This window comes from Elgaria multicarinata, chromosome 4 (genome assembly GCF_023053635.1).
Source record: "Elgaria multicarinata webbii isolate HBS135686 ecotype San Diego chromosome 4, rElgMul1.1.pri, whole genome shotgun sequence".
Taxonomy (NCBI): domain Eukaryota; kingdom Metazoa; phylum Chordata; class Lepidosauria; order Squamata; family Anguidae; genus Elgaria; species Elgaria multicarinata.
In genome coordinates, this window is record NC_086174.1 from 58,454,586 (window position 1) to 58,468,175 (window position 13,590).

The window sequence follows — 13,590 nt, forward strand, 5'->3', positions numbered from 1 at the left end:
CCCTGGCTAGGGGAGCAGAGGCGTTGGTCTTGTACATCTTAAACTGCAAGCTGTCTTGTGCTGCATAGCAAACTGCTTCTGAAACTGAGGGCACTTTTGAAAACAATTTGTCATGGGCATATGCTATTCAAAGGGGAGGAGGGATTCAAAAATCCTGTATTATGTGTCCTAGGCAAACCTTCAACATATCTAAACTGGTTCTTTGGATCCTGGCTTACAACTTTTTCATGTCATGAATTATAAGATTCTGTGATGTTAAAAATCTTATGTCACTGTTCAAAACAATTCCTGTTTTTGCAAGAACAGTTTTGAGGGTGCTAATAATAATTAAAGATGTCTTGTTTCATATTCTGTAATATGTTAGAATTATGTTACATAAACTCAGTTTATATTTATGAGTTGTATACATTGTTATTCTTATATCTAATTCTTATATTTATTTTTCTACAAATAAAATTTAAATCTTTCCAACAGAGAAACACATTTCAGGCTGTTTTAGCATCTTCTGATTCCAGTTCCTATGCAGTTTTCCTTTATCCAGAAGATGGCTTGCAGTTCTACAGTACACATTCTAAAAATGATAATGAAGTTGTCCCTGCTACTGTTGGCTTTAGTCAACCCTCTACAAATTACTTCTTATGGGTAAAACCTGGATCATACAATATAATTGCTAATGATGAAGAAATCCTTGGGACTCTGCACAGGTATGCTTTTATTAAAATAAATCCAAAACATTTTTTGATATGTGATTTTCTCCCTCCCTCTCTCTCTCTCTCTCTCTCTCTCTCTCTCTCTCTCTGGGAAAAGTACTCAGAAATTTTAAAGATCACTCCCCCGCTGCACTCTCTCTCTCTCTCATTACTATTGATGAAGCACCATCAATGTGTGTGACATTTTATAGACCTAAAATTAAAGTCCTATTCTAAAAGGCAGTCAAAAATTGGACAGTATGAATGGGCAACAAAGAGAGGAAGGGATGGTGGAGGAAGAGCTGCTACAGCATGAATGTTTGTTCATGAGAATATGAATAAATGAATTGTTCATACATTAAGGCCCAGCTTCTGCATTACTTAAGTGGCATAGAAGCTGCTGAGAACTGGTGCCATGTAGTTACTATTTCACTTGAAAAAGTCTGATTTTAAGCAAATGTGTCAGCATTTGAACCGCCCAGAGAGCTTCGGCTATTGGGTGGTATAAAAATGTAATAAATAAATAAATAATAAATAAGCACAGCTATTTTGGAATTAGTGGTGTAGAAGTTATTTAACTTGTTAAATGTATAATATTTACAGTGATTGGTATGGTTGTTATAATGTATAGTTAGATATTTCTTGCCTTCTAGGAGCAGCAATTTGGGAAAACAAGGAGTCTGGGCATTTGAGATTGGTGGCTCAGATAATATCCTGTCAGCCAAAGTCACTCAGACCCCTGCCAGTGCAGAATATGGTGACTACGACCAATTCCAGGAAGTGACTACAGACCCCTCCATATCACATCAAGATTTCATTGAAATAAGCCAACCAGAAGCATCTTATGACATTTCTAGCAGAGGAGATAGTCTACACACTAGCTATAACTTACCTCAGCCAGCTGCTGAAGATGATTTTCAGTCTCCGTACCAGATTTTAACAGAACGTCCTCCAGTTGAACCTCCACTCCCAACAGGGAAAAACCCACCTCTCCAGTTTCCGGGCCAGCAGTTTCCCCGGCAACACACTCAGATTATTGATGTGGAAGAAGTTGATGAAACTGGAATTGGTAAGATCAAGGTCATTTCAGGAACTATAGAATGAGTAATATGCTGATCTAATCCAATAACCTATTTTAACACACATACTCAGAGACTCAGGCATACATCCTCTAAAGTCAATTCCTCTCCCCCAGAAAACTTTAAGCCATGAGGGTCCAGTTCTTCTCAGAGCATAAGAGGCACATACAGAAGTGAAATTGGACACACATCTTTCAAAGCCAATTTTCTTGCCCAGCTTGCCATTGCTGAAGGCTCATGTCTTCATACTGCTGCCTGTGTTCACTGCCCTAATAAAAACAGCATGTTTGTGCAGCCTTCAGTCTCTGATGGTTGAGGAGTGGAGGGCTTAAATTACCCCCTGGCCTGCCTGGCCACTGTGGCCACCTCACTCCTCAGGTATCATTGTGTATGTGGAGGTAGAGGTTGGGCAAATAATGCCTGAACAGCTAAATAGCCCCGTTGAAGGAAATGGAGTACCCTACTTTCAGTATCTGCCCCTACAACTGAAATAACATTTGTTACCAACATGATGACATATAATGTGATGTTATATTAGTTTGCTTTTCCTTATATAGTTGATAGAAGCAGAATGCAATTACATAGATCACGGAAATCATCATTCACAACTGGTATGAAGGAAAGTGCCATGAATCAAAATCTTGTGCCAGTTCCAGAAATCAGTGCAGTGTTGCTTATGCATTCTGCCGTGATCCATGGATTTGTTTTCTGTGCTGTTGTGTAAATCAGGGCAGGCAAACTGGCGCCATCCAGAAGTTTTGGACTACAATTCTGTAATCCAAAATATCTGGAGGGCACTAAGATGGTTGTGCCTGCTGTAAGCCATAGTTCCCCATGAAACCATCTGCACATTATGATTGCTGCTGCAGCATATCCATCAGAAGTCTTCGTACTGATCTGGTTCTTACAATTGCAGGATTGTTAATAAGCCACGGTGGCCTGTTAATCACCCTGCCCATGTGTGCCAGACCGATTAGTAGAATTACCCTCAACAATGTGGCTTGTTATGCCACGTGAAACCAGCCAAGATAGCTTGTTACCATGGTTAACAAGCCAGCCAGAACTTATTAACCATGACAACAAGCCACCCTGGCCAGGTTCACACAACACAACAAGCTGTGCTGCTGAGGGTAATTATGCTAATCCCACCTGGAACGTCACCAGCACACACAGCAGGGGAAACAGGCCACAGTCACGATCATGTGAACTGGGAAATGGTTTGAAGGGCACTCTCCTATTTCCAAATATGTGCTAGCAATCTGATGCCCAGGAACTGTGATGGGCTCCTGAGCAAACGTCAGTTGTCTGTTTGCAGACATAGATCTTCCCTTCATATTTTAAGGTGTTAACTGCAGGGACATGTGATTTAGATCTGGCAGATAAGCTGCAAATACTATTTTTTTTTGTACCTTATGAAGAAGCTCTCAATTGTGCATGGGTCAAAAGACCACCAAGTCTCCTCTTTCATGTGAGCTGCCTTTACCAGCAAGTCCATGGATCAGACTGGAAACTAGAATTGCCGAATAATTGGTATTTCATGGTGGTGATTGCCCTGGCAGTGCAATTCTTAAAAATCTATCTAGTAAATCATTCCCTCTTTTTGTGATGCTCAACAGTGAGTGATAATGCGTTTGCAATGCAAAATGGCATTATCCATGCACAATAGGGAGGTGTCATCAGGCTTAAGGAAATGCCAAGAGTTGCAGAAGTACAAAAACAGCCCAGTAATGAATGAGGCATGGAATGCTGACTGAGGAAGAAAGAAAACCATGTAGAGGTGGGAATGGAATAGTGTTTCCTGAAAGAAGATGTGGCTGGCTGGCTGAAATGCTGAACAGGAACACTTGGCCCTGCAACGTTTTTGTTGGAAGTCCTGCTCGTATTTTCATAATGTCTTTGTAGGAATGTGTCTCTTGTAGGACAGTGCTGCTACATTTTGTTGCCTGGTAGATTGTCTGTTTCACAAATGCCAGACAAAAGAACTGGGGAAATAAAATGCACCAGGAGTACCTTAGGATGCTTTGTGGTTGGGAAAGAGACAGCATTGCTGACCTCTCTTTGAAATGCATTATGCTGAGAACTTTTATTTCCCCTCTCTACAGTGTTCCATTACAGTACAGATGTCCAGCAAAGCTGTGCAAACAATCACAATCAGTGTTCCTTTCATGCTGTTTGCAAAGACTATCCAAATGGCTTTTGTTGCAGTTGTATTGCCGGTTACAAAGGCAACGGCAAGCAGTGTGTAGCAGAAGGTAATTTTTATATTGTTTCACAACCAGACTTTCGAAAATATAGCACAACACATTTCGGAAGGATCCTTTTCTTTGTTGAATACAAGCATTGCCATACAGTGGCCCCGTTCAGACAACATGCTAAACCATGCTGCTTAACCACAAAATGGTTAATGGATTGCATGCATTCCATTAACCATTTTGTGGTCAAGCAGCATGGTTTAGTGTGTTGTCTGAACAGGGCCTATGGTAGACGAGGGATTGTGGAGGTCTAATATTAGATCTTCAATGATGCCCAGTCTAGGGTATATCAGTGAACACTGCAGTGATGAAGGCAAGTGCTGTCACCTACCACTTTTTTTAAAATTGAGGGAGATATAACAATATTTGGAGAAAGGGATGAAACTTGCGTTTATAGTGTCACTAAACATCTTACTGAAAGAAGTGAAGGCGTTAACCAGTTAACGACATATCTGTAACACCAGAATAACTGAACTTGTCGAATTTCATAAATTGTGAGAAGAAACTAGATGACATAATACTGCTATAATCAGATAATGAATACAATTGTAGAGTTGTTGGATGGATAAATATATTTGTTTGAACTTTAGAAGCAAGTAAGCAAGATAGTACACCTAATAGTCCAAAACGGGAGATTAATTGAAATTAGAATGGATTCCATCATTAAGGGCGCAATCCTGTGGAGATAATCTGCAGCCCCTGAAGTCGGAGGCTGCTGAGTATCCAATGCAGGGTGTATAATACAGCTTCACCAGTTTCCTCCCCTTCCCGCCCCAGGGAATGCCCCCTTCTCTCTATCTCCGCACTCTGTTTCTAAGCCCTGAGACGTACCCAGCATGGTGAAAACTGCACCAGCTAGAAGGGGGCAGGGCAGGGAGTGCAGTTATTCATGACTAAGAAGTCATTTTTTGGGAAATGCTTTCTAAGCTTGGTTAATAGTATTGGTGGTGTTCCTAGTTTTGGTCATTGGTATGTTTCTCATATGTTGTATCAACATGATGCCTTGTTTGGGGAAAGTCTCTTGTTCTCTCTATGTATTTTTCTGTGTGTGTCTCATACAACAATTCCCTTCTAATTTTCTACATATCCTAATGTTTTATAATTGTCTATATATAATATAGACAATATATGATGCAGAGAGAGAACATTGTAGTGTGGTTCTGCATTGAACGGACTGAGGCAAAGTACCATATTGAGTAGATGGATACTTTGAATTAGGTTGACCTCCTGATGCAGATTCTTATCTTTTTGCCATTGTTTTTAAGAACAAGCAAGCAAGTTCAATTTGACTTTCTAAAGGTGATGAAAATTATATCTTGACATAAAAGAACTGTTCGTTGAAAGCAAGGAACACAGCTGGAAAATTTTAAGTAACAGTGCCAAAAACATTTAATATTTATTCTGCCACAACATAGGCAACTAAAAGCTCTGTTTAGCATAAAGTATCTCTAGTTGTAGAAACCATTTCAAATTCTTCAGGATGAGATATTCCCTAAAGAAGAGCTGTGTGAACTTGGTTTGCAATTATCCTGAATTGTAAATATGTATTATTCCAGATTAGCAGAATAGATGTGGAAATGTAAATCTGAAAGTCAAAAGAGGTTAACAATAAACAGATTTTATGTGGTTCCTTTTACTATTTTAGATGCTTGTTAGAATATTAGCTTTTCTTTCCTTCTTTGGCCTTTTTCAGCTATCTTAGTTGCAAAGAAAACCATTTGTTACTGTGTTTTGAGCAGGGTAATACAATAACTTTAATTATGTTTTCAAACTCTTACTCCTTTAGAAGATTTTCCAATTTTGCCATATTATTTTGAAAATTATAGATTTGCTGCCAGTAGGTTAGAATATTGAGCAAGGAACTCAATATTAGATTTCCAACATCAACATGCCTTTTATATGAATTTACAGTTAGAAGTTCACTTGCTTTGATGTGCATTATATCCATTAATAGTGATTTGTAAATAACCTTTACTGATCTGTATACCCAAAGTCCTTTTTTCTTGGCTTCTAGCTTTGCCTTGGAACTTATCCACTGGTAATCACTCTTTCAAAAAGTAGTTATAGTGAACCACTTAGTATTAGTTTCTAGGTTTCACCTTACAGAGAGGACAGAAAGCAGAAGCAAGAGATCTAATGTCTACTTTCCCTTCTAGGGGTTAGTGTCCTTTTTCCTGTGTTTAGATGTTATGGTAAACTGGTTTAGCAACCCAGAAAGCCAGGTGGGTTCAATGTAAATGCGGTTAAATGTAAGCAAGTGTAAAGTGATGCATGTTGTGGCAAAATTTCCCAACTTCATGTATACAATGATGGGACAGACCAAGAATCTTGGGCTTCAGGTGGTCAGCTTCATGAAAATGTCAACCCATTGTGTGGGTGCTGTGAAGGAAGGCAAATTCCATATTAAGCATAATTAGGAAAGGAATTGAAAATAAAACTGCCAATATTGTACTGTGGAGAAAGTGGATATGGAGACATTTTTTCTCCATCTCATAATACTAGAACCTGGGGTAATCCAATGTAACTGATTTGTTGGAGATTTAGGAAAGATAAAAGGTAGTACAGAGCATAGTTCAACTATGAAATTCACTACCATATCAATTTGGATGGCTTTAAAAGGGGATTGCACAAATTTCTGGAAGAGAAGACTATCAAGTGTTACTAGTCCTGACAGCGATATCCTACCTCCAGTTTCAGAGGCAGTATGCTTATGTACACCAATTGCTGGAGAACATGCCAGGAGGGTGGTGGTGTATTCATGTCCTGCTTGTGAGTTTCCCTTGGGCAGCTGGTTGGCCACTGTGCTGGACTAGATGGGCCCTTAGTCTGATCCAGTGAAGCTCTCCTTATATTGTTATGTTCAGGTGTGCAAGGCAAGGGGGAGCACACACATGTCCCATTCCTGTTCCATATGTGATGTCTGAACCAAACAAGAATGTTCTTGTATGCTTTTGTGGTTTTAAATTGTATGTTTTTGCGATTTTAAATTTTTGTATATTGTTTTTAAGTGTTCTTAGCCCATGTAAACTGCCCAGAGAGACTTGGCTATGGGGCGGTATACAACTGTAAATAATGATAACTTGAAAAGCAGATGCTGCAGTGGGTGTATAAGAGAAAGAAACATGGGTGTGAGCAGTACATCTTTAAGCCCTAGTTTGTTCATGAGGATAAGACAGTGGCAAGTGCTTGATTATCTTTTCCTCTGTTGGGCTTTTACATCATGGGCAGACAGGAAGTAGATTGGGTGATTTGAAGTAGATCAGCGAGGGTTTCTGATTTCTAGTTGTTTAACAATGGCTGGCCTTGAGTTATCACTTCTCTTTTAGCCTCATTGTTCCTCACCTGTAATGTAATTGCATTTGACTACTTGGTTTTTGTGCAGCTCTGCTAGTTACTTTTAGAGCTGTGTTAGAATCCCTGTTCTGTAGTAACTCAAATGTAGATAGGTATATGCAGGTCACCCCAGTGGTTGGGGTGCAGTACAAATGCATGAATATGGTTCATGTGTTGTAGCAAATCATGGGCTCCACACTCTTAACCAGTATTTTGCACCTTGTTCCTCTCATGCCACTCTTTTATACCTGGCTCTGGTTGGTGGATCCTTAGATTCCACAAGTTTGAAGTTTGGTTTATGCAATTGGGGACATGTGAGAATTTTTGTATGTAACACCTATGTCAAGCTTATTCATTAACACATTGTCTTGTCTCTTAAACTGTGGGCCTCAATGCTTTGAAAATGCAAGTCAATTTGGGCTAGAAAGTTACCTCTTCATGTTAAAGGAAATTGCTTGCTTAACTTTTGCTGTGCTAGGTTCTCCTCAGCGAGTCAATGGGAAAGTCAAAGGACGAATCTTTGTCGGAAACAACCCAGTACCGATTATTTTTGAGAACACTGATCTCCATTCTTACGTCGTGATGAACCATGGGCGTGCATATACTGCCATCAGTACAATTCCAGAAACTTTGGGGTTCTCCTTACTCCCACTTGCCTCCATTGGAGGTGTTATTGGATGGATGTTTGCTGTGGAGCAGCAAGGGTATAAAAATGGATTCAGTGTTACTGGTAAGCTTTACATTGATCCTTAAAGAGTTGCTTCATATTTTTGCAGTGAATTCTGCATTCGCAGGAACACCGTAGTAAAACTTTTCACTGTTGCCAGCAATCTCTGCTCCAGAGACAGGCCTCAGAAATATAATGCTGCTGTTCCTTAATGGACTGTTTTTTGCAACATTACTGCCATCCCTCTATTAATACCTTTGAGGATGAGGAGACTTATCTTTGAAAATGAGCTTCCAGGCACAGTGGAGCCTCCAGGCACAGATATAGAAGACTGGATTGTCTGCTGCACAACCTAGAAGTGGGTGAGAGAGGTAGAGTGTGGGCATTATGCGTGGGATGTTGTAGGCTGCCAAAACCAGGAGAAAAAGAATGAGATGACAAGGGAGTTTGGCAACAGAAGAAGCTAGTAACAAAATAAGCTCTCTGTAGCAACCAGTGATGTAGTTGTGCTGTAACCTTAGTTCCCCCCAAGATTCCTTCTCTCTGGGTGGTAGATTAAGGGAAGTGTAGGCATTGGATCATCATACTACATGCCTATGAAAATGAAAGCAAACAATTGCTTTACTTCCATATTTTTTGGTATTGCCTTAAAGCTAAACGTGATTAGTACAAACCAAGTAGACAGGAAACTCTCTCCAATGAAGGTCAGATAAGGCTTTTCTGAATTTCATTTTTTACACTTTTCCTTTAAAACAACTACTACTCACTGATATTGCTTGAAATGTGTTTTTATTTGCAAGGTCATAAGGAGAAAAGATAATATATTTCCTAGATTAAGGCTGCAGATCCTATACCTGTTTTCTTGGTAGTAAACTCTTTTAACTCAATGAGGCTTACTTCTGAGTAGGCATGCATTGGCTTGCACTGTAAAAAAAAAGTAAAAGTAAAACGTAATTAGGAGTAAAACTGTTTGCCCCAATTTGTTTTAATTTTTAGGAGAATTAAGGCTGGGGAGAAGAACTGATTCTGAAATCTGTGCTCTTTCTCATTGAAACAAGAACTGTTTCTCAGCCCACCACAGTACAGGTGATAACCTGAGACACCCCTCCCACAATACCTGGCTCTGAGGAAGCCACGCATTTGGGTCTGGCTTTGGCGAGCTCTTTGAAGAGCTACACTGGCCAGAGCAGCCAACGCAGCTCCTCAGTGACAACAGTGGGGTGAGAGGTAGGGATGGGGTGGCTGGACATAGCGGCAGCAATAGGGGCATCTCCCATCACAGGTAGTGAGGTGCTTGCGTTAGCACTGCTACTATCCCATTGTTGCTACTTCTCTAATCCAAAGCACACATTACTTTAAAGATGTAGCAAGCAGTGACATCTTTTTTTTACTCTGCAGTAAGCACATTAAAGCAAATGGATCACTATTGGCAATATATATTGCAGGCTGCTTCCCAGATCTGCAGGGGTGAGGGGAGGGTTAAAATCACCATCCCCCCCCATGCTAGGGGCTTGATATGGATCAAGACTTCTGCACTTACTCTAAAGTAAAAAGAATGTAAAGAGATGAAGTTGTTTGCTGCATCTGTAAAGTAGCTGTGCTTTGGTTCTCTGAGAATGCAAAATTAGGTGAAATGCACAACGAGTCATCAACTTCATCTCATTTTTGGTGAAATGATGGATGAGAAGCCTTAGCATTTTTGCTTATTTTCTCTTTTTAAAAATGGGCATAAACACCAGCACTAGGGCAAAGTTAAGCATACTATATTATTATTTAAAAAAAATGATAGTAAAACTTTTTCTCTTCAGTTTTGCAATCCCTGATAGTTTCACCTTATCCTTGAAACTGACATTTGTCCATTTCATCTCATTTTTTGAGGCAAACCTAGGGGTGTTTTTCTATTCCCAGTTGAAGCAAACTTGGGGATTTTGTCTGTCCTTTCACTCTCTGGCAATCTAAGTACTTTTCCATTGGAGTACAAAACCTCCAGCGGAAACCTCATATCCTGAGGTATAACTTTGAGAGCATCTTTAGTTTAAGGAAGCTCAGGTCTTGACCATAAATGTTTCAGCAGAGAGGTGAATATTTCTTTAAACATGTAAATAAGTGATTTCATTGATCTTCTAGGTGGTGAATTTACAAGACAAGCTGAAGTTACGTTCCTCAACAGCAATGAAAAGGTGACCATTAAACAGAAGTTCAGTGGAATTGATGAACATCGACATCTTACAATCAGTACAGAACTTGAGGGCAAAGTGCCTGAAATCCCATTTGGTTCTTCTGTACATATAGAGCCCTATACTGAGCTGTATCACTCTTCTAGTTCTGGTGAGTTAAAAATACTTGTTAAACCTTGCTGCTGCCTTCTCTTAACATGCTGTCTAAGGCCATAGATAGACCTAAGGTTTATCCCTGGATCGTCCAGGGGTCAAACCTGTTCATCTAGGTGACACACAGGGGATCCAGTGCTCAGGCAGGGGCGAACCCTGGATGATCCCAGGATAAACCTTAGCTGTGGCCTGTGTCTGCTACAGGAATGAACACTGAAATAAGAGCCCTCTATTCTTTGTTAGATTTGACAAGGCAGGAACTATTACTCTGCTGAGTATAGGAGATGTGCTATAACATTTGAAGAGCCTTCTTTTTAGTACAAGCTGAAGGGGCAGGATTGCCATTTGAGATTGATAAATAAATGGTCAAGGAACACCTAATTTCTTTGAATGAGTTCAAATCTCCAGGGCCCCATGCATTGCATTCTAAAGTAATAAATGAGCTGGCAGAAGAACTCTCGGAACCACTGTCTATAATCTTTGCAAAATCATGGAGAACGGAAGTGATGGATGACTGGAGGAGGGCTAATGTTAACCCAGCCTTCAAAAAGGGCAAAAAGGAGGAACATGGGAACTACAGACTAGTTAGTCTGACATCAATACCTGGGAAAATTTTGGAGCAGATTATAAAGAAGTCAATCTGTAAGCATCTTGAAAACAATGCAGTGATTATTAAAGGCCAGCATGGATTTGTCAAAAACAAATTCTGCCCGAGTAATCTGATCTTATTCTTTGATTGGGTAACCTCCCTTGTGGACTGTTGGAATGCTGTGGACATAAAGGCCTGGTTCAGACAACACGCTAAACCATGCTGCTTAACCACAAAATGGTTAAGCAGCATGGTTTAGCATGCTGTCTGAACCAGGACAATATATCTTAATTTCAGCAAAGCTTTTAACAAAGTACCACATTACATTCTGATTAGCAAACTAGCTAAAAGTGGGCTAGATGGAACAACTATTAGGTGGATCCACAGTTGGCTACAGAATCGGACTCAAACAGTGCTTATCAATGGTACCTTCTCAAAGTGGGGGGAGGTGACGAGTGGGGTACCGCAGGGCTCGGGGCTCTTCAACATTTTTATTACTGACTTGGGTGAGGAGGTGCAGAGAACACTTATCAAATTTGCAGATGACACAAAATTGGGTGGGATAGCTGGAAGACAGGAACAAACTTCAAAGTGATCTTGATAGGCTGGAACTCAGGGCTGAAAGCAACAGAATGAAATTTAATAGGGATTAATGCCAAGTCCTACACCTAGGAAAAATAAATGAAATGCACAGTTACAAGACAGGGGATACTTGGCTCAGCAATACTACAAGCAAGAAGGATCTTGGAATTGTAGCTCACAGGCTGAATATGAGCCAACGGTGTGATATGGCTTCAAAAAAAGCAAACACTATTTTGGGATGCATTAATAGAAGTATAGCTTCCAAATCACGGAAGGTACTGGTTCCCCTCTATTCAGCATTGGTTAGGCCTCATCTTGAGTACTGCGTCCAGTTCTGGTCACCACACTTCAAGAAGGATACAGACAAGCTGGAGGGGGTTCAGAGGAGGGCAACGAGGATGATCAGAGGTCTGGAAACAAAGCCCTATGAGGAGAGACTGAAAGAAGTGGGCATGTTTAGCCTTGAGAAGAGAAGACTGAGGGGAGACATGATAGCACTCTTCAAATAATTGAAAGGTTGTCACACAGAGGAGGTCTAGGATCTCTTCTCAGTCATCACAAGACAGAAAATAATGGGCTCAAGTTACAGGAAGCCAGATTCCGGCTGCACATCTGGAAAAACATCCTGACTGTTAGAGCAGTATGATAATGGAATCAGTTACCAAGGGAGGTTGTGGGATCTCCCACACTAGAGGCCTTCAAGAGGCAGCCAGACAGCCATTTGTCATGTATGCTTTAAGGTGGATTCCTGCATTGAGCAGGGGGTTGGATTCAATGGTCTTATAGGCCCCTTCCAACTCTACTATTCTCTGGTTCTCTGAATACAGCCCTCAGCAGAAGAATGGTTGCTCATCCTGATTTAAAATGAAGATTCTACAAGCAATTCAGTTTACAATTTGAACAACTGCTTTATGTGTCTGAGTTGTTCAGTCTGTTTCAGCATTTGACACAATCAATTGTAGTTTCTGATAGCTCATGCTATTAACATGAAATGTTAGTCTTTTAGATGCTATAAGTCAAAGTATTTCTTCAGTTCTGAAAACTGCAGATAAGAAAATAAAAGGAAATTGCTGCTGCCTGACTTGGCTTTAAATTGTCAAGGGAAAACAAAATGGTCCTAATTTCTAGCCTTATATAAAACATTGGGTTGAATCCAAAGTAGCACTTAGTGGGGTTCCAATTGTGCTAGGGGATTTCTGTAATTCTTCCTCCTCTGCCCTTTGTCTCCTGAAGAGCTGCTCTGGAGGGCTTGGGGACCCTCTAGAGCAACATGAGAGCCAACACAGGAATCAACAAAGATCACATCCCCACCTCCTTCCTCCAACAGAGAGTCCCCACTGAACACTGGTGCCTTTTCTGAATAGAAGGAGCTTTTCCACTCATGGTATAGCAAATCTGGCTCCAGCCCAACAATTGTAACATTTGGTTGCTTATTGGTAATATTTAAATGCTCTCTTTTACAGTATATATGAGTACAAAGGATTCTACAAAGTCTACTCATAATTTTGAGTTTCCTCGTTATTAATATGAGATTATTTCTTTGTTTCAGTTATCACATCATCATCGACCAGAGAGTATACTGTGACAGAGCCAGAAAGAGATGGGGTGTCTCCAACTTACACTGTTCCCTACCAGTGGCGACAGACAATCTCATTTGATGAGTGCATTCACGATGACTCTCATCATTCTATTTCAGCCACTCAGCAATTGTCAGTGGACAGTGTCTTTGTCTTATATAACAAAGATGAACAAATTTTGCGATATGCAATGAGCAACTCAATTGGCCCAATTGGTATGTTCAGTGATAATTATTCTGATTTACTTCCTTTGCACTGTTTTAGCATTTCTTAGGATCCAGACTCTTTTACCCTTTAACTTTGTACTTGTGGGCTGTCCATCCAGTCCAACATCTTGATTCCCACAGAGGCTAGCCAGATGCCTCCAGGAGGCCCACAAATAAAAGTTAAAGGGAATAGCTCATCCCCACTGTTTCTCCCCAGCAACTGGTATTCATTGCCTCTGAATGTGGAGGTTCTATTGACAGACTGCCCCCCCTATGAATTTCACCA

General features: G+C 40.4%; 1 protein-coding gene across 1 annotated transcript in view; it reads left to right on the top strand.

The window, feature by feature from the left end:
• Positions 1–13,590, top strand: part of NID1 (nidogen 1) — a 70,069-nt gene that overhangs the window by 16,673 nt on the left and 39,806 nt on the right. The window contains exons 3-8 of the mRNA XM_063124347.1: positions 475–704; positions 1,343–1,758; positions 3,871–4,020; positions 7,832–8,083; positions 10,148–10,348; positions 13,071–13,313. Coding sequence (XP_062980417.1) covers positions 475–704; positions 1,343–1,758; positions 3,871–4,020; positions 7,832–8,083; positions 10,148–10,348; positions 13,071–13,313 — 1,492 coding nt within the window. The remainder of the gene's footprint in view (positions 1–474; positions 705–1,342; positions 1,759–3,870; positions 4,021–7,831; positions 8,084–10,147; positions 10,349–13,070; positions 13,314–13,590) is intronic.